The sequence below is a fragment of the Megalopta genalis genome, chromosome 1, assembly GCF_051020955.1.
Source record: "Megalopta genalis isolate 19385.01 chromosome 1, iyMegGena1_principal, whole genome shotgun sequence".
Taxonomy (NCBI): domain Eukaryota; kingdom Metazoa; phylum Arthropoda; class Insecta; order Hymenoptera; family Halictidae; genus Megalopta; species Megalopta genalis.
Genome location: NC_135013.1, coordinates 5,837,789 through 5,857,946, shown reverse-complemented (window position 1 = coordinate 5,857,946; position 20,158 = coordinate 5,837,789). Strand labels below are relative to the sequence as shown.

Sequence of the window (20,158 nt, the reverse complement as noted above, 5' to 3'; positions counted from 1 at the left end):
ATTTGTTTCAATTTATTTCAATTTATTTCAATTTATTTCAATTTATTTCAATTTATTTCAATTTATTTCAATTTATTTCAATTTATTTCAATTTATTTCGATTTTTTTCATTTTTTTCAATTTTATTCAATTTATTTTGATTTATTTCGATTCATTACGATTTATTTGAATTTATTACGATTTATTTGAATTTATTTGAATTTATTTCGATTTTTTTCAATTTTTTTCAATTTTTTTCAATTATTTTCAATTTATTTTGATTTATTTCGATTTATTTCGATTTATTTCAATTTATTTTAATTTATTTCAATTTATTTCGATTTATTTCGATTTATTTCAATTTATTACAATTTACAATATATTTTTTATATTAATTTACTTATATATACAGTCTATCTCAATTTATTGCAACGAAATTTTGGACAATCTCCAATTTAACGAACTTCTGATATAACTCCTATTATCTGAACTACCGTCGAGCGTTCGTCCACTTATGCGAAAACCAACGTATTGCGAACGTAAACAAATGTCCCTACAAACACACATAGACCTCGGCTCTATTTCGTCCACTGTTTACTTCGTACATCGACATCGGAAGAAACGCAGACGAAGACGATGTTTACATTTTTCACAGCGCACGAATCATCCGCGATGTACATCTCCACAAAGTTTAAATTCGCCTTTAAATCGGCTCGTACGAAAGTAAAACAGAATCGCAAGAATCGGCGACAGCGAGCGAATTGCTGAATTGAATCGGAAATGCTGGCCCGAATCTTGGCGAACCTTGACGTAATCGTGGACCTTCGGGTGGTAGCGGAGCAGCCGATGACGTCGGCGCTGGTCGCAGGTTCGTCAAAGCGCCGGTGCTGCGCGGATCGATGATCAATGATGCCGGCGCGTCGATCAGTGAGACAAGAAACGGAGAGAACACCCAAAGAGCGACCCACCCACGAGGATGCGATGAAGATCATCAGCGGCCGGGCGCGTAGTCGGCGTCGTGTGGAAGCAGAAAATAGGGCCCGGTGAAAAGTACCATTGATCCGAGCGCCATATTTCTCCCGGCCGGACTTTATTGAGGAAGCGGCGGCCGCGGCTGCGGCGGCTCGGCGGCGGCTCGGCGGCTACGGCGGCGGCGAGGGTGGGGCGGCAAGTATTGAATTCATCGGTACGCATTGTCGACAAGATATACGAAGCTGGGGGTTACGGGTTAAGTGGAGCCTGTACCTCCGGTAAATAAGTCTCCGTGCGCGCCTGTTACCCGCTTGTAGATGTGTGTTACCGTCCTGGAGCCCTTTTACGTGTCTGGAAAGTGCACGCTGCCGGGCCCCGGCGTATAGGCCACAAGCCACGCTTTCACGGGGCAATTTATAATCGTGCGGGTTCAATGGAGCCCGTGTGGGACGGCCGAGAACAAAGGGACACCCTGTGGAAGCTAAGGTGGTTACTCCGCGACGAGCACCACCTCCGCGCCGAGCTTGGTTAATCGATGATTAGCCGCCTGGGAGTCTCTTTTCATTCTTTCCGGAGAGACACCGCGGCGAGCCCGGGGGACTCGATTCCTAGATAGCTCGATGGGAGAATATGTGGGCAACCGCTCTGTGGTGGTTGCTTGGAACTCCCAGACGTTGCCTACCGTAGCGACCAGTCCTGCCGCGACCACCGTACCGCGATTATTACCTGCTAGCTTTGTTCCAATATTATATATATAAATAAATTGAAATAAATCGAAATAAATCGAAATAAATTCAAATAAATTCAAATAAATTCAAATAAATTGAAATAAACCGAAATAAACCGAAATAAATCGAAATAAATTGAAAAGAGATTGAAAAAAATTGAAAAAAATTGAAAAAAAGTTGAAAAATTAAAATAAATTGAAATAAATTGAAATAAATCGAAATAAATTCAAATAAATTCAAATAAATTCAAATAAATTCAAATAAATTCAAATAAATCGAAATAAATTGAAAAAGATTGAAAAAAATGAAAAAAATGGAAAAAATTGAAAAAATTGAAATAAATTGAAAAAATTAAAAAAAAATTGAAAAATTAAAATAAATTGAAAAATTGAAATAAATCGAAATAAATCAAAATAAATCGAAATAAATCGAAATAAATCGAAATAAATCGAAATAAATCGAAATAAATCGGAATAAATCGAAATAAATCGGAATAAATCGGAATAAATCGGAATAAATTGAAATACATTGAAATAAAATGAAAACAATTGAAATAAACTCAAATAAATAAAATTACATTAAATAAAATGAAATGAAATTGAATTAAATCAAATAAAATAAAATAAAATAAAATTGAATTAAATTGAATTAAATATATATATAATCTCGAGCGTGGAACCTGCGCTAACGTTCGTCGGGAACTGACGCTGAGTAAGGACAGTTGGCGACGCGCGGTCTTGATTGGTCGGGAGACACTATTTTCGCTTGGCCCTTCGACGCGAGCAAATGGGAAGCTAAATGCCTTAGCTTTGTTAGATAATTGCTCCTGAGCAATAATCATAATGCGATGTTATGAACTAATTAACGTTACTGAATAGAGTAGGGGAGACCGGGGTAAGCAGTTCCGATTTTGAGAAAACGTAAAAATTGACTAATTCATTTATTCTACGAATTTATCGTTAAATTTATTCTATTTTAAGGTTATCAACTCAAATTTAATATGTTGCAATTAGATTTCACAGAAACTCGTTTTTTCAAAAACGGTCAACACAAGCGGAACTTTTTACCCCGTCGCGGGGTAAGTTGTTAACGCTCTGAGATAAATTGTTACTAAGAGATAAATGTTACTTTCTAACGAGACATTTCATTCTCCGATGAAATAAATCACAATTTCATTAAATTATTAAATACATTAAATTTACATTATTTACATTATTTATTAATTGCAATTGAAATAGCCGACGGTCGCTACTTTCTACGCGCGAAGAGTATGCTCGTCGTGACGCATAATACGTGTGCAATGTCTCTCTAATTGACGCTCAGATTGCAGACAAAAATGGACAATTTGGTAAAAGAAGATTCGATTATTCGAACATTGCACCTCGTTTTTTGTAATTGTTGGCAATCAGCAATTGTAAAAAGAAGCCACAAAGCTCGAATAATCGTATCTCCTTTTCCCAAATTGTCCATTTCTGTGGACAATCTGAGCGTCAATTAGAGGGACATTACTGTAAATACAAATTTTCTTTTCTTTTTCTAAGAAATTATTATAATCGAGAAACTTCTGGTCTTCGTAACTGAGAAGAAAATAGTGCGACAAGGGATTAAGAAGCAAAGTCACTTATAAAAAACAAAGTTTTCCCACATTTGCTTTATTAATATTCTACGATCGTAACGAAGGGACAAATTATCTGCGATCAAGTCTACGCAACGTTTACTTTTAAGTCTTTTGTCTGCCTGTTATTGCACGCGAACAGAGTAGCCAGGGAAAAGCGGGGTTCTTGCACCGTTCTTCCATGTCCCTCGAAATCCTCCACGAAATCCTCCTCCTCCTCCTATTCCTCGCTTCTCCAGGCTACGCTGCATGCAAGAACCCTTACAGAATTTGCGGTGAGTCCTGCAAAATTCGTCCCCAGCATCTAAACAAAGCGTCCAAACAGCCATCGTCGTCGAACAGAGCACCTATCGCATGAACATGCTTTTACTGCTTTACATTTTGTGCGAATTCTCGACGAACGTGGCATAAAACGACGATATGCCAGCGCCATATAATTTCAAGATAATATTAACTATCGAAAAGCTTCGACTACAATGTTCACCTAAACGACCAGATAGATAAATACAAGAAGAAGGACACGGCTGGGCAATATCGACGAAGCTAATGGTCGGAAGCGTCGAGAGCTGCCACGCGTCTCGTTGCCAGGTAGCTACATCTCCCAGGAGTCAGCGGCAGGAGGCCTAGCTTAACCGGCTTGATCCATCACAGAAGCCGCCTAGAACGTCCGACAAGGCGATCGAACGATCGATCGATCGATCGATCGATCGTTCGAAACGGCAACGAGGTCCCGACGCGGTACATTGTTTCAGCTAAGCGGGTAAACGTGAAAATAACAGGCCGTCCACTTGATCCGGCGCGTATAGCACTGTGCTCTCGGGTGAGAGCACAAGCATCCGTGACGAGAGACAGGGAGAGCGAGAGAAAAGGAGAGAGCGAGAGAGAAAGAGAGAAAGAGAAAGAATGAGCGAGAGAGCTATAGACAAAGAGAGAGAGAGAGAGAGAGAGAGCGCGCAAGAGAGAGAGAGTGATATAGACAGAGAGAGAGAGAGAGAGAGAGAGAGAGAGAGAGCGTGCAAGAGAGAGAGAGAGAGAGCGGACAGAGAAAAAGAGAGCGAGATCAAGAGAGAGAACAGGAGATCAAGAAAGAGAATGAGAGAGCGGGAGAGAGGGGGGAGAGAGGAAGAGAGAGCGAGAGAGAAAAAGAGCGAGATCAAGAGAGAGAACGGGAAAGCGAGAGAGCTATAGAGAGAGCGAGAAAGAGAGGGGGGAGATAAAGAGAGCGAGAGAGAGCGTGAGAGAGCGAGATCAAGGGAGAGAACTAGAGAGCTATAGAAAGAGCGAGAGAGAGAGGGGAGAGAGAAAGAGAGAGCGAGAGAGAAGGACAGCGAGATCAAGAGAGAGAACGAAAGAGCGAGAGAGAGCAAGAGAGAGCAAGAGAGAGAGAGAGAGTGAGGGGGCGAGAGAAAGAGAGAGAGAGCGAGAGAGAAAGAGAACGAGATTCAAGAGAGAGAGAGAGAGAGAGCGGGAGAGAGAACGAGAGAGCGAGAGAGAGAGTGAGGGAGCGAGAGAAAGAGAGAGCGAGATTAAGAGAGTAAGCGAGAGAGAAAGAGAGCGAGATCAAGAGAGCGAGAGAGAAAGAGAACGAGATCAAGAGAGAGAACGAGAGAGCGAGAGAGCTATAGAGAGAGCGAGAGAGAAAGAGAGCGTGAGAGAGAGAGCGGGAGAGAGCAAGAGAGAGGGAGAGAGCGAGAAGGCTATAGAGAGAGCGAAAGAGGAAGAGAGCGAGAGAGAGCAAGAGAGAGCGAGAGAGCGTGAAGGATGTAGAGAGCGAGAGAGAGAGAGCAAGAGAGAGAGGGAGAGAGCGTGAAGGCTGTAGAGAGAGCGAAAGAGGAAGAGAGCGAGAGAGAGCGAGAGGGGAGGAGAGAGAAAGAGAGAGCGAGAGAGAGAGAGAGCGGGAGAGCTATAGAGAGAACAAGAGAAAGCGAGAGAGAGCGAGATCAAGAGAGAGAGAGAGAGAGATTGAGGGGGCGAGGGAAAGAGAGAGCGAGAGAGCTAGAGAGAGAGAGAGAGGGGGGGCGAGATAAAGGAAGAGCGAGAGAAAGGAAGAGCGAGTGAGAAAGAGAGAAAGAGAGAACGCGGCGGAGCCAACTGGGTCGATCTCGATGCTCTATAATCCAGCAATGCCGCCGACAAATGGAGTGCTAAATAATCTCTCGACAAGAACGGGAAAAAGAGCAAAGAACCGCAAGAATCGTTGGTGGGGAGCCACGAAGCGGAACGTCGCTCTGGTAATAAGTCATCGGGCGAGCATCGAAGACGAACTTGGGGAACCCGGGACTTGAGACGCGCCGGTCCCTATCCGGTCCCTCCCCCCTCACGCCCCGGGGGCAATTTTGGAAATTGCCACGATTAATTCCGAAAATTGCGAGCATTTTCTCCTCGGAATCACTGCGCCCGGTGCGTGTCCCGGCTTCTGATCGCCTTTCGACGACCGATTCTCTGATCCTTTTTACCGGCAATTATAGATCATTACGTAAATCATTATGCATGTATAAATTCGAGTGAACGAGCCTCGGCTAAATTGGACACGGATCTTGCGCTGTTACTTAGCTAAGAACGTTTGTCGAAATGATAGGCTTCTTTATAATGACTGGTCGTACCTTATGAAAAAAGGGCCAACCTGTTGCTGCTGCTACGGCTGCTGCCAGGGACACGCTTAACCCTTTGCACTCGTGCGGCGACTCTGAGGCACCACCTGAAATTGCTGTATTATCACGTTCCGAAATCATTTTTGTATTGTCGGAAAGTGTAGATTTGAAAAATTGTTAGAAGTGTAACACTGTTGCGTGAATCAGAAGTCTCAGTTTATAAGTGCATAAAATGCGCTTTGTTGTATGAAATGGAAACACTGTACAGGGTGTCCCAAGATTATGATATTTTCGGGAAATGAGGAGTTCCTGAGGTGATTCGAAGCAACTTTTTCCTTTACAAAAATTTTTTCCGAGGCATCGTTTACGAGTTATTGAGGAAAGACAATGGCCAATGAGAGGCGAGCACTCGAATAGCTTTTTTAAACGCAATAACGTTTCTCGAAATTACTTGAATTTTTTTTCTGAGATGTCGGAGGAACTAGTTTACTGTACAACGACTAAAATATTCTTCTTTTTAATGAAAAAGTATTCGTTGGCTCGAATGACAATATTAAATAAAACGCGCTCGGTTTTCAACGTCTTTTTATCTGAGCGTGTAAAGAAAATGTCAAAAATGTGTTCCGTAGATCTCGGTGAATTATGTACATTTTTCTTAGTTCATACTTTTTATATCCTTTTTCGTCGTTTCAAGCGACAGCAATAATTATTACAAATTATTGTATTAACTATTACAATTAAACAAAGTATCTTAATGTATATTAGTCAGTGTAAAACTAGTCCCTTTAATATTAAAACAAAATTCGAATCATGTAAACTCACACTTGATCAAAATGTCGCACATCTTTATTGCTCGAAAAAGCGATATTGTCATCAGAAATATAAAATGAACAATTAATTCAGTCCACTTGAAATTGAGATATCGCGTTTGAATAAGAGAAATAATGTTCTAAAATGCTCAAATTATATTCTCAAATTCTACGATCTCGATAACATTGCTCATTTTTGAGCGACAGTTGTTCGAGCATTGAATTGGGACCGAGTGACCCAGTACAACTCACGTGTCCCTCTTAGTTATATAATAAAATGAACAATTAATTCAGTCTACTTGAAATTGAGATATCGCGTTCGAATAAGAGAAATAATGTTCTAAAATGCTCAAATTATATTCTCAAATTCTAGGATCTCTATAACATAGCTAATTTTTGAGCGACAGTTGTTCGAGCACTGAATTGGGTCTGAGTGACCCAGTACGCCACACGTGTCCCTCTTAGTTATATAATAAAATGAACAATTAATTCAGTCCACTTAAAATTGAGATATCGCGTTCGAATAAACGAAACAATGTTCTAAAACGTTCAAATTATATTCTCAAATCTTTATAATATTACTAATTTTTGAGCGATAGTTGTTCGAGCACTGAATTGGGCCCGAGTGACCCAGTACGCCACACGTGTCCCTCTTGGTTATATAATAAAATAAACAATTAATACTTGAAATTGAGATATCGCGTTCGAATAAGAGAAATAATATTCTAAAACGTTCAAATTATATTCTCAAATTCTAGGATCTCGATTTGGGCCCAAGCGATCCAGTACAACTCACGTGTCCCTCTTGGTTCCATAATAAAATGAACAATTAATTCAGTCCACTTAAAATTGAGATATCGCGTTCGAATAAACGAAACAATGTTCTAAAACGTTCAAATTACATTCTCAAATCTTTATAACATTGCTAATTTTCGAGCACTGATTTGGGCCCGAGTGACCCAGTACATCTCACGTGTCCCTCACATGGTCCCTCATCAGCAAGACGTTAAAAAGATTATCACGTTCTAAAAGGTGTTCGAACCCCTTTTTCCAGAGCCGTTGGCTCCGTCGATTTTCTTGTTGCACCCGACGAAGCGCCCTGCAACTCGCGGCTACTTAAAACGAGACCGAGAATTCATTCGCGGAAACGAATCTGCACAGCAACGATTGCGAACTTCGCGAACGACGGAGGAGATTTTAAACGATGCTACACAGTCTGGCCGGTGTTTAAAGATCGAAGCGAGGCGTCGGGCGCGCCTCGGACCGAGGCAAATCGCGAGGAAGAGCCGCGCGCGCGCGGTCCGAGGCGAGTTTACGTAATCGCGAAAGAAGAACGGCTTTTCCTCGAAGAGGTTTCCCCGGGTGGCGGCGGTCCGCGAACGGCCAGGCCGATAGTAGGAAGAGTCCGCGGCGAGGAAGGTTCTCCGAAAGGGCCTGGATAAAGGCGGCGGGGGACGGGGGGAGAAAAGGAGAGAAGTAAGGGGGAAGAGAAATCCCGATGCGAACCGTCGCCGTTCTTGTCGGCCAGCCAGACGGCAGCAAAGGGGAACACCCTATACATGCCAACGACATTCCCGAAGTGCAGCGTGCAGTTTTTCGCGGCTACCAGTGCAGGCCCTGACGAGAGAGTGACTCAGAGCCTCTCCAGTCGAACGCAAGGGCGAACACGCACGTGCTCGGAACTGTACGCACATAAGCGGCCACGCACACGCGCCCCGCGGCCTACCTGTCCACGTCCACGTGTACCATTCCGCCTGTACTGGGTGTTTATCGCGAAGCGGCCTCGAAACCGGCCCCGACTCTACCGCGGGGTGTCGCTCGATGAGCCCCCGGACACCCTGGCCGCGTCCTCTAATTAAGCTCCGAGCGTCCCCTTCGTGTCACCGATGCTGTCCGCCGTGCTCGCATTTCAATCGGAAATGCATAAAATGCATAAAATGCATAAAATGCTTAAAATGCATAAAATGCATAAAATGCATAAAATGCGCATCAAATTCACGATCCGTTTGCGACATATTTATTCAACGTATTCGCCGTTACTCGCGCGGCAAAATTATAACAATGCTCGTTTGGAATCGGAATATACAGTAATGTCTCTCTAACTGACGCTCAGATTGTGCAGAAAAATAGACAATTTGGGAAGAGGAGATACGATTAGTCGAGCCTTGCGGTTTGTTTTTATAGTTGTTGACAATTCGTAACTATAAAGTCAAAACGCAAGGCTTGAATAATCGTAGCTTCTTTTCCGAAATTGTCCATTTTTGTGGACAATTTCAGCGTCGATTAGAGAGACATTACTGAATGTCTTATTGTTACCTTTGCGAAGCCAACGTGAAACAGCTGTTTCTAGTAGATCCGTAAATCTAGCGTTAATAATTTGAACGAGCGAAAAGTAACGCGAGAGGCTTGCTATGTTCTCTGAACGATTCGGTAGTGCCTCGTTCGATCTATAGTAATGTCTCCCTTACTGACGCTCGGATTGTCCACAAAAATGGACAATTTTGGAAAAGGAGATACGATTGTACGAGCCTTGTTGCTCGTTTTTTATGGCTATCGATTGTCAACAACTATAAAAACGAGTCGCAAGGTTCGAATAATCGTATCTCCTCTTCCCAAATTGTTCATTTTTGTGCACAACCAGAGCGTCAGTGAGGGAGACATTAGTGTACAGTAAGGGAGACATTACTGTATGTATTCGGTTTGGTCGTATTTTTGCACCGATAAAAGCGTGATGGCGTTTTGGTACACCGTTAATAGACACGAGGGCGTTTTGGTATAAAAAATTGCGAGTTCGCAATATTATATTATTGCAATATTCTAAAAATATGGGGACAAGCGCGAATTTATTTACCGAACGACCAAATACAGTAATTTCGCGCTGAGATTGCGCAGAAAAATGGACAATTCGGGAGCAGGAGACACGATTATTCGAACCTTGTGGTTCTGCGACAATAAATAGATAAATAGATTGCGGATTTTATGCATTTTATATATATTTATTTATGGAATTTATAACAAATATGAGTAGCTGAATCGGATGACAGAGTGACACTGTAAGAATAATCGAACAATTTGATCGTATTATTTGCGACTCGTTAAAATTATTCAGAAATAAATGTCCGAGTAACACGTATAATAACAATAATCGTAATAATAGTAAATTAAAAAATTAGTGATCCGTCATTTCGACGGGTTCGGTAATCCTAGCGTTAAGAAAATAAATCAGCGACTATGTAGCTCTTGTGTCTTGCGGTTCTTATCGACAATTTTTATTTTGCATAGAAATCTACCGTCTAATTATCACGTAGGTTAAAAATTATGCGATTAAAAATTATATGCGCTGCCGATACAAGTAAACACCACGACTTAAATTGCAACAGATTTAAGGATGCCTTCCATTCGAATCATCCAGGAGCTGCATAAACAATTATTTATTTATTTATCAATGCTTTAAATCAAAATTTTTATTTAAAAAATACAGGGTTGTCACATGTACATATGTTCGATATTACTCACTGTTAGTTTTCTATATTCTCACTCTCTCTCTCTCTCTCTCTCTCTCTCTCTCTCTCTCTCTCTCTCTCTCTCTCTCTCTCTCTTATGCAGCACTGTTTAAGAAAATTATGAATTATATTTACTATATTTATATTAAAATATATGTAGTATATTTATATTAAATTATATTTACTATATTTATATTAAATTTTATTTAATATAATATCATGAATTATATTTATATTAAATTATACTTAATTATACTTATATTTATTACAACCCGCGCGTCTTCGCAATTTACTTTTGTCCGCGATAGCAATGAAATCGTTTCGTCGACGAACTCAACGCGAACCCGTCGAATTGCGGGACACCGTGTACATCGACCTGTGGATTCGAAGTTTTCGTAGCGCAGAAGTGTTACGAAAGTGCACACGCGTGGTACCTGTAAACGTTGCACGGCCGCGGTTGACCAATCTATTTTACTGATCACGTTGGTGGAGGAATGCCGCAAACGCAGTTCCTCAAATGCTTCTGTTCCATGTCATCGACGCCGGAGATTAATGTCACTGTTTTATCGCTCGCTGTGAAAAAAGATCGTCGCTCGACGATCTTTTTTTGTCGAAACGGAGTACACCTTGGGAAGGTAGTGACACACTGGGAACAGTGGGAATTAGGGTACGCGGGAGATCGGGTCATAATAGGTCTCGAATTGAATTAGATCAGTCGCGGAATTACGGGAAATTCTCTCTAATTGACTCTCAGGTTGGAAACAAATGTGGACAATTTGGGAAACGGAGGTACGATTTTCATAGTAATCGATCCGGCGAACTCATTCTCTGCTCAGCCCTCGATAAAATGCACTGTTTCATGCTGTTTAATTAGTGGCTTTTCAATAATGTTTTTAAAGAATACTGTTGTACTAATAATAAGTCAAAGTTAAATTTATTGCGAGCATAATGCGACGAATCGGAGCTTTCAGTGAAATTCAACGATTACAATAGCTAAAATAATGAAAGGTTCGCGAAATAATTATTTCGTTAGTTTCTTCTCTTAAATCGATCTTTATTCAAAATTTTGAAGTAGATCAATTTTACGACGGAATTTGAAATCGGCGTAACAAAGTCTACGGTAAATGATATAAGGTAATATAATTCTGCAACATTTCGGCTTCAACAAACAAAGTTCAATAAACAAAATATCGCCGCTTCGTCGCACTTTTATCAAAAATTCCAGTATTTAAAAGTTTCTCTAGTTAGTATCTAAAATGTCTCTCTAATTGACGCTCAGATTGTCCACAAAAATGGACAATTTGGGAAGAGATTTTATAGTTACTATAAATCCCGAAAATCCTCGTTTTACAGTTGTCATCAAAATTCTGAAAATTAATTCTGAAAATATTAAATGCTTCTTGAAAGAAATGTTTCTTTTTTCAAACTCCGTCGACTTTTCCAGGTAGGAAGAGTTGCGAGGAGTTTTTATAGTTACTATAAAAGACTTGGGAAGAGTTTTTATAGTTACTATAAATCCAAAAAATCCTCGTTGTACAGTTGTCATCAAAATTCTGAAAATTAATTCTGAAGATATTAAATGCTTCTTAAAAGAAATGTTTCTTCTTTCAAACGCTGTCGACTTTTCCAGCTAGAAATGTGAATAAAACTCGACCTTCTTCCTCTCTCTCTCTCTCTCTCTCTCTCTCTCTCTCCCTTTCTCTCTCTCTCTCTCTCTCTCTCTCTCTCTCTCTCTCTCTCTGCGAGCCGCGCAAGATATATTAATCATTACTGTTAGAAATGAATCCCAAAAATCTTCGTTGCACAGTTGTCAAAAAAATCTTGAAAATTAATTCTGAAAATATTAAACGCTTTTTAAAAGAAATATTTCTTCTTTCAAACTCCGCCGATTTTCTCAGCTAGGAATATGAGTAAAAATCGACTTTCTCTCTCTCTCTCTCTCTCTCTCTCTCTCTCTCTCTCTCTCTCTCTGTCTGTCTCTCTGCGAGCCGCACAAAATATATTAATCATTACTGTTGGAAATGGATCTCAAAAATCCTCGTTGTACAGTTGTCATCAAAATTCTGGAAATTGATTCTGAAAATATTAAATGCTTTTTAAAAGAAGAAGAAATTTTTCAAACTCCGTCGATTTCCTCAGCTAGGAATATGAGTAAAAATCGACCTCTCTCTCTCTCTCTCTCTCTAATCATAACTATTCGAAACCGATCCCACCCGATAGTCACCAATCGCGGATGCCAGCTGGTCTCGCGTGCCGAAAACGAAGCCACCCAGTATAACCCGCGCGGGTTCTGGCGCGGACGCGTACACGTGTACGTATACTCGCGAGCATGTTCCGCGGACGGGCCTGTCGTTGTGCAAGTGGATCGGAGATCGAAGGATCTCGAGCAAGCGAGAAGAAGAAGAAGAAGAGGAGGAAGAAAAACGAGGCGGTGGAGGAGGCACAGGAGGAGGAGGAGGAGGAGGAAGAAGAAGAAGAAGAAGACCAAGAAGACGCAGAAGCGAAAGACAACGACGAAGAAGACGCCGGCGCGGCTCCTGGAGGGTGAGAGAGGGCGAGAGAGAGCGCGAGAAGGCGAGAGAGAGATATAGAGAGATAGATAGAAAGAGAAAGAGAGAGAGAGGGTGAGGGAGAGAGAGAGAGAGAGGGAGGGAGAGGGGCGCAGAGGATCGAAGCGCGAGATTTATTTGCCCGAATTTCGACGGGCGGCCGATGCCGTGGCCGCTTCCAAGGAATGCATTTCGCATTCGGGATCTTCCATGGAATATATAGCGACCGTGACGGGAGGGCCGAGGTTTCTGGGGCCCGTTCGATCAGCGAGGAGACCAGTCAACCGCGGTTTGTTATTGTTTTCGTGGGTCCGTTCTTGCGGAGACAGGGGGGACCGTGTGCTCCTGACGACTCCGTTCGCCGGTGCTCTCAGGATCCGCCGGTTTTTCTAGTCGCGTAGTCGCGAGCTAGAGGTCCCCCTGTCCCCCCTCCTCCTCCACCCCGTTTCTTCCCCGCGGGATCGAGAACCAGTAGCCGGGCTGGATCGCCGGCGGATCATCCACACGCGAACGTAACACGGAAGGTAATTAGTATTCGATCGGCGGGGATCGCGGAGCCGTGTACGGCCCTATATTATCTTAATTATGCGAGCTGTACTTTGGCGAGCTGACGGGGAACCAGTCGTTCGTATCGCGTTTATACGCTTGCTATTAATATCTGGAACACGGTCGTCGCGTGAGAGGCTTCATCGCGGAGTGTGAAACGGATAAAATCGGTATGCGCGGATAATCCTCACGGATGAAACCGGGGATCGCGGGGCTCGATGGAAACGGCGTTACGTGCGACCGATCGCTAAATAACAGTCGTTTCGAGGGGGGGGGGGGAAGTACTTGCTGGGAATATTCGCAGACCAATTCATTCGATCCGTGCGCGAAATCTTTCGCGACAAGTGCGACGAAGGAATAAATTGATTCCGATGCGGCGATCTTCGAGAAGTTTCGCTAACTGCAGATTTCCACGATGTGGAAAGCATGTTCCGATTGTCGTTTTGTTTACTGGAGGAGGCTCGATGTTGGGGAAAGATCGAGCGTTCACGATCGAGGACTGTTTTACGCTAGATTTTAGGGAAGCCGACAAGATGGCGGGTCACTGATTTCTTAATTTACGATTATTCGTATGATAAAGATATGTTTACGAGTTATTTATTTAATTTGTATGTTACTTGCAGTAAATGTTAGAATAACGCTGGTTAAAAATTAGAATAAATGTCTTACTGTTACTTTTATAAATTAATATAATAACAGCTGTTTTTTGTGCTCTGTAAAGCTAGCGTTAAGAAGCATCATGATAATTTCGTTCGTAATTCAAGGAAGATATATTTTTCGTTGCGGATTTTTTAAGTTTTTAAGATTGTTTAAGTTGTAAAGATACACATTTATGAGCTGTTCATTCGATGTGTTGATGTTCTAATTCAATACTGAGACATTTGGGGAAAAGGAAACGTGATTTGGGGATGTTCTACTATTTTCATAGCAAATGGTATTATCTGGATAATGCAATACTGACGTGTGTATGTGTATAGGTATAGTTCTACGATCTTTGCGTGTATCCGTAGAAATATTGAGATATTAAAATACCTATTTTTATATAGATTTTTTTTTTAGAAGATTCGATTATTCGAGCCTCGCGGCTCGATTTTATAGTTGTCAACAATCACTAAGTATAAAAACGAGTCGCGAAATGATCGAACAATCGTATCTCCTTTTCCCAAATTATCCATTTTTACGCGCAATCCGAGCGTCAGTTAGGGAGATATTACTTTATTTCGCACGAGATTTCCAAATACAGCGATTTCTCCCTAATTCGCGCTCAGATTGCGCAGAAAAATGGGCAATTTTGAAAGAGAAGATTCGATTATTTGAGCCTCGCGGCTTGTTTTTATAATTGTCGACAATCGCTAACTATAAAAGCGAGCCACGAAATAGTCGAATAATCGTATCTCCTCTTCTCAAATTGTCCATCTTTGCGTGCAATCCGAGTGCGAATTCGGGAGAAATAATAATAATAATTTTCTCAAAACAAAGCCCCTCGCACCGATCCGTCTACTCTAATAAAAAAGACCCTAAAGTTATAAAACACGGTGATCGCGCTCTTTGAAAAAAATCCCAATTAATCTAGCAGTTTCTGAATCCTCGTTTTCCCGAAAACCTAGTACTGCCAACAGCGTGCAAAAATTTATTACTAACGACACGCATAGTCGATGCAACGCATCAGCCAATGCCGCGAGCCGATTCGAAGCCGTCGCGGCGTTATCGGATCGAGGCGTCGCCGATCGACGCGATAGATCGTTGCCGATCGGCTGGATTAGATCGCCGGTGATCGGCGATTTCGTGGGGAATATAAACCGGGGATTCTTCGGAGACGAAACGGCCCGGTGGACCCGACATGCGTGTCCCGTAAACTGTAAACGACGCGGAGCGTTCGACTAATGTGTCGGACCGGTTGGAATCGCATTGATCAGGCCAGGCCGAGCCGGGGGAGGGGTGGAGGACACGCTAGATTTATGTCGACGAATGATTCACGGCGTGATTTACAGCGGATTGTCCGGCGTGCGCATACTGATTGAGCATTTATTCCGCTCTGCCCGGCACCGCGGCCCACTAATCACTTATCGGGTTAAGGTGAAATCGTGTCCTCCCCCTTCGGGCCTCCCCCGGGCCCCAAGGTCCCGGGAACTGACCCCCTTTTTTTCGACCGAACTGACCACTCCTTGAAGGATCGTTTAGACCGTTTAACCCCTCGCCGATGCGACGGGTTTAACAACGCGCCGGGCACGTGATGAAGATTTCGAGCGTGTCGGGTCTGCGAATGCTTTTGGGATAATGTTCGACCGACGTCGGATAAATATATACGGTGGCTCATGAAAGTGTTCGTAAGCGCAATGATTTTTTTTAAAGTGTGATGATCTTTTCAAGAGTGAGCTATGTGGTTTGAATTTCTTTTTTTTTTAGATGGGTAAAGGGTCTTTTTTGTAAATTTTGCTATTACTTGGAACGAAAGGAAAAAATTAAAAACCCTCGTTTTGTTCACTTTTTTATTCGAGGCTAAAATTTAAACAGTGCCTTTTGTAGATCGCTTTTTTGTAGATCGGCGTGCTGAAAATTTTATTGAAATCGGTTAACCCTAGAGTCAACGATTTTAGGCGTCGAAGGATTTTTAAATCTGCAGATTTTTGAGTATTTTTCTATTAAAATCGTGATAAATCTGCGATTTTTGCGATCTTTAATTTATTGCAATTCGTAACAACGTGTGCAGATTTCGATAAAATCTTCGACGTGCGAACTGTGTCAACGACGAAAGACATTTTTCAAGTTTTCGTTATAGGCTCGGATAAAAAAGTGAAAACCGAGATTTTTATTTTTTTTTTGTCAACCCAAGTAATAGCAAAATTAAGAAAATAAAGCGTTTCAGTCATCGTCCAGCAGACTAGTCTCTTTATCACAAAATAAAAAACAATTCGAGTCGTTTAGTTCAGTTTTAAAATGATTGTTGCGTTTCGAAAGGTGTACAAATACTTTTGTGGACAACTGTACCTCACTTTTCTCCCATTTTCGAACGAACTTCGGAATCGCTTGTGAAACAATAACTTTGCAGAAAATTATTATATAACGTTGCCAAGGATTTTCTGGTTCCAAAATTGTTGTTGTAATTTATAATTTATAAATCGATTTTTTATAATTTAAAATTGTGTAAAAATTAAAAGCATTTGAAAACGTCCATGTATTATTTTCGATCTACTAAGACGATTAAAAAAAAAAGATTGAAATTGCTACTTTCTCCCATTTTCATCAAAAGTTTCGATATTCATTTCGCACAAAATTTCCAACTTTTTCTAACATCGATATAACAACCATACTAACATTAAAACTACTAACATTAAAATTACAAAAATGTTTTTAGAAGAAACAATTATACGAACTTCTTCATCCAAGCGTAACATCATCATAGAAATCGCGCGATATTCAAATAAATCCACTCTTGCCATTCTTACAAAACAATACACATTGTCTCGGTAGTTCGAACATTAATAAAAATCGTATCGTTTAAATAATCACGCGTTACGCTAGACGCATAGCAACGAACCACCAAATCACCAACGAAAAAGCACAGAAACGTTGCGTAAAACGCGCGGTTGTGTCGCAAAAATGCGGCGAACCTGCGATCACACGTCATCAAAAATGCAATTATGCTATATTCACAAATTTCAAGGTTGAATCGAACTAAATTTCAAAGATCCTATATCGGAGATACCGCAACTAAATCGCAAGATCCCGCGCGCAGAGGGGGACCGGCGGACCACCGAGCGGCGAGAGGCGACGCTCCTCTCTTATGGTCGCCGGGATAAACAATAATCCGCGTCCTTATAGGTGCGCGATCGTTTAACGAAGCTCCCCGGCGGGGGTACAAAAAGGTGGGGCCGCGAAACGGCAAGAAAACCGCGTTTTTCCGTGCGCGTCCGCGAGCGTCCGGAGATCAAGGACTGTTCCGAACCCGTGTTTTCTGTCGGTAAGGAGTCCGAAAGTCCCGCGGGAGCCCTCTTCCTCCTTTTTCCGCTCTCGGCCTCCCCAGTCCTTAGGCTCGATCACGAAGGCAGGGCACGCGTCTCGCCCGTAGAATGTCGTCGTAACGAGGTGTTCCAGCCCCCCGTCCCCCCCTCGCTGCTGCTCGTCTCTCTCCGAAGCGGCCCGCTCTTCGAGCGAGAGAGAGAGAGAGAGAGAGAGAGAGAGAGAGAGAGAGAGAGATTCCTCGTCCTTCGTCTGCTCCGTGTCCAGAGGCTGATCCCTTCCACCGGCAACCGGCAGGGACGAACGTTTAAATTAGGCAGGGAATCCCGCGGAATCCACGAAAGAAACGGCCGGCCGGCATTCCGCGAGGTTTTGATACGCCTCCGGGCTATTGGTCGTCGGGGTACCATTAGCCCTTATGCGGTGGGAATGACTCCTAAGGGCCCCGACCGGTCAGCCTTCGCGCGGTGGGTCGTGCGCGCTTGCACACTCTAAATCCTATATTTAATCGGACAAGGATTCGCCACCGTGATCGATGAGGTCGACCCGCCATACCGGCCGACCATATAATAGAACCACTCGACGACGGTGTTTCTTCGTTGCGACTTTGCGACCGGTGTTAGGCCCTACCGCAAAAATCGCTCCCGGCTTTTTACGCTCCCGGCTCGAATCGTTTTCATGCGGCCAGCTTGCTAATTCGATGGCTACCGTAGAAATCGAACGGTAGAAACAGGCGATACGGTGGAATTGGAAATGGCTTCTTTCGGTTTGTCAGGATCGCGGTGCGATGTCTACTTGGTTAAATGCTTTCGGAGATTGTTTCGCGAAACACGGGAGGAAGGAATAGACATTTTTTGAGGTGGAAGTTTGTTCGAAGAACATTTTAGTCGAATTGCAGTTCATTCGTACGGGGAATTATTGATTTGAATAAGAATGGAATATAAAGTGTTTTTTTTATAGTTTATCGATTTATTTCTTATATACTACTTTGTTGAATTATGAGAACCTTTTCGAATCATTCGAATGAAAACGTTAATCGAATTATTCGAACGAAAAGTTATTCGAATAAAAATTTTTTCGAATTATTCGAACGAAAAATTATTCGAATTATTCGAGTAAAGAATTTTTCGAATCTTTCGAATTGTTCGAATTATTCGAACGAATAATTAATCAAATTAAGAATTATTCGAATGAAAAGCTATTCGAATAAAGAATTTCTCGAGTTATTCGAATTATTCGAACGAATAAACATTCAAATTAAGAATTATTCGAATTATTCGAACGAAAAATTATTCAAATTAGAAATTATTCGAATTATTCGAATTTTTCGAATTATTCGAATTATTCGAACGAATAATTATTCAAATTAAGAATTATTCGAATGAAAAGTTAATCGAATAAAGAATTTCTCGAGTTATTCGAATTATTCGAACGAAAAATGACTCAAATTAAAAATTATTCGAATTATTCGACCGAAAAATTATTCGACTAAATAGAACAATTTATGACGAACAATTAATTATTCGAATGAAAAATTCGACTAAAAAGAATTTAGATAAATATTAGCATAATATGAATAGTAGCCAACGAAGGCAATGATCTCTGAGATTTTACGATCACAAATGACATAAATGTCTCGACTCCTGAATTGTTCGAATAAAGAATTTCTCGAATTATTTGATCGAAAAATTATTCAAATTAAAAATTATTGGAATTATTCAAATTAAGAATCATTCGAATAAAGAATTTCTCGAGTTATTCGAATTATTCGAATGAATAATCATTCAAATTAAGAATTATTCGAGTTATTCGATCGAATAATCATTCAAATTAAGAATTATTCGAATAAAGAATTTGTCGAATTATTCGAACGAAAAATTATTCGACTAAATAGAACAATTTATGACGAACAATTAATTATTCGAATGAAATATTCGACTAAAAAGAATTTAGATAAATATTAGCATAACATGAATAGTAGCCAACGAAGGCAAAGATCTCTGAGATTTTACGATCACAAATGACATAATGGTTTGTTGACCCTAGTTTATGATTCTTGTTGCAGAGTCTGGCCACAGGTTGGACAGCGGCTCCCCGTTCTGGAGGATTCAGCTCGACCAGGATCTTCTGGACACCATCAGCGCTATTTACCCGGAGTGGTTTAAGGTAAGCGGTTTTGCCCCTTTCCCTGCGTCTGCCCTGTTTGGTGATCGGAGGCCTTGGCCGGCGACCTTGTACGAATATCCCGGATATAACGAGGTCCGCTCCTCGTGCAGGACTACACTAACACCCGAGCCTCGACCTCCTCATCGAGCACTTCCGGTGGTCAGTTGAACGCGGAGGGCAACGTGGCCGCCGACACCAGCGCCGTCCTTGAGCACAAGGTCGCCAAAGGTGATCCGAAGTCGAAGTCCAAGGCGAAGAAGGCGGACGCCGTCAAGGACAAGGGAGAGAGGGACAGGAAGGAAGCCAGGCGTGAATCGAAGGACGAGAGGTGACTATTTGCACTTGCAACCCTGATCAGCAGCGAATCCATTCCGACGCGTTCATTGGACGATTTGCTTAGTCGAGATGTTTCGTTCAGTAGAACGCGCTGGAACTGGTCAGACCGACGGAGATCGATCGGAGACTCGAGACACTTCGATCGTTTTTCTTGAACGGATTGCGTGTCTTTTTAAAAGCAGTTGATTTTAGGGGAATTTTTAATTTTTAATCGTCTCGCTCCGCTCGCTTTTAGCATTTCAGCGACGGAGAAACGAATCTTGAAAGATTGGACGGAAACTTCGCGTAGAATTTCGTTCCGTCGGTTCGTTTCCGGTCGACGTGTTCTACTTAACGATACCGTTCATTCGTTTCGGTCCTTTGTGCTCTGGATTTGCTTTAATTTGACGCGAATTAAATAAACT

The 20,158-nt window shown here is 41.9% G+C and overlaps 1 protein-coding gene across 3 annotated transcripts in view; it reads left to right on the top strand.

Moving 5' to 3' along the window:
* LOC117223653 (uncharacterized) overlaps window positions 1-20,158 on the top strand; it is a 697,320-nt gene that overhangs the window by 440,007 nt on the left and 237,155 nt on the right. For all 3 annotated transcript variants that reach the window (XM_076519266.1, XM_076519267.1, XM_076519268.1), the window contains exons 2-3: window positions 19,318-19,418; window positions 19,529-19,746. In XM_076519266.1, the coding sequence (XP_076375381.1) occupies window positions 19,318-19,418; window positions 19,529-19,746 (319 nt within the window). The remainder of the gene's footprint in view (window positions 1-19,317; window positions 19,419-19,528; window positions 19,747-20,158) is intronic.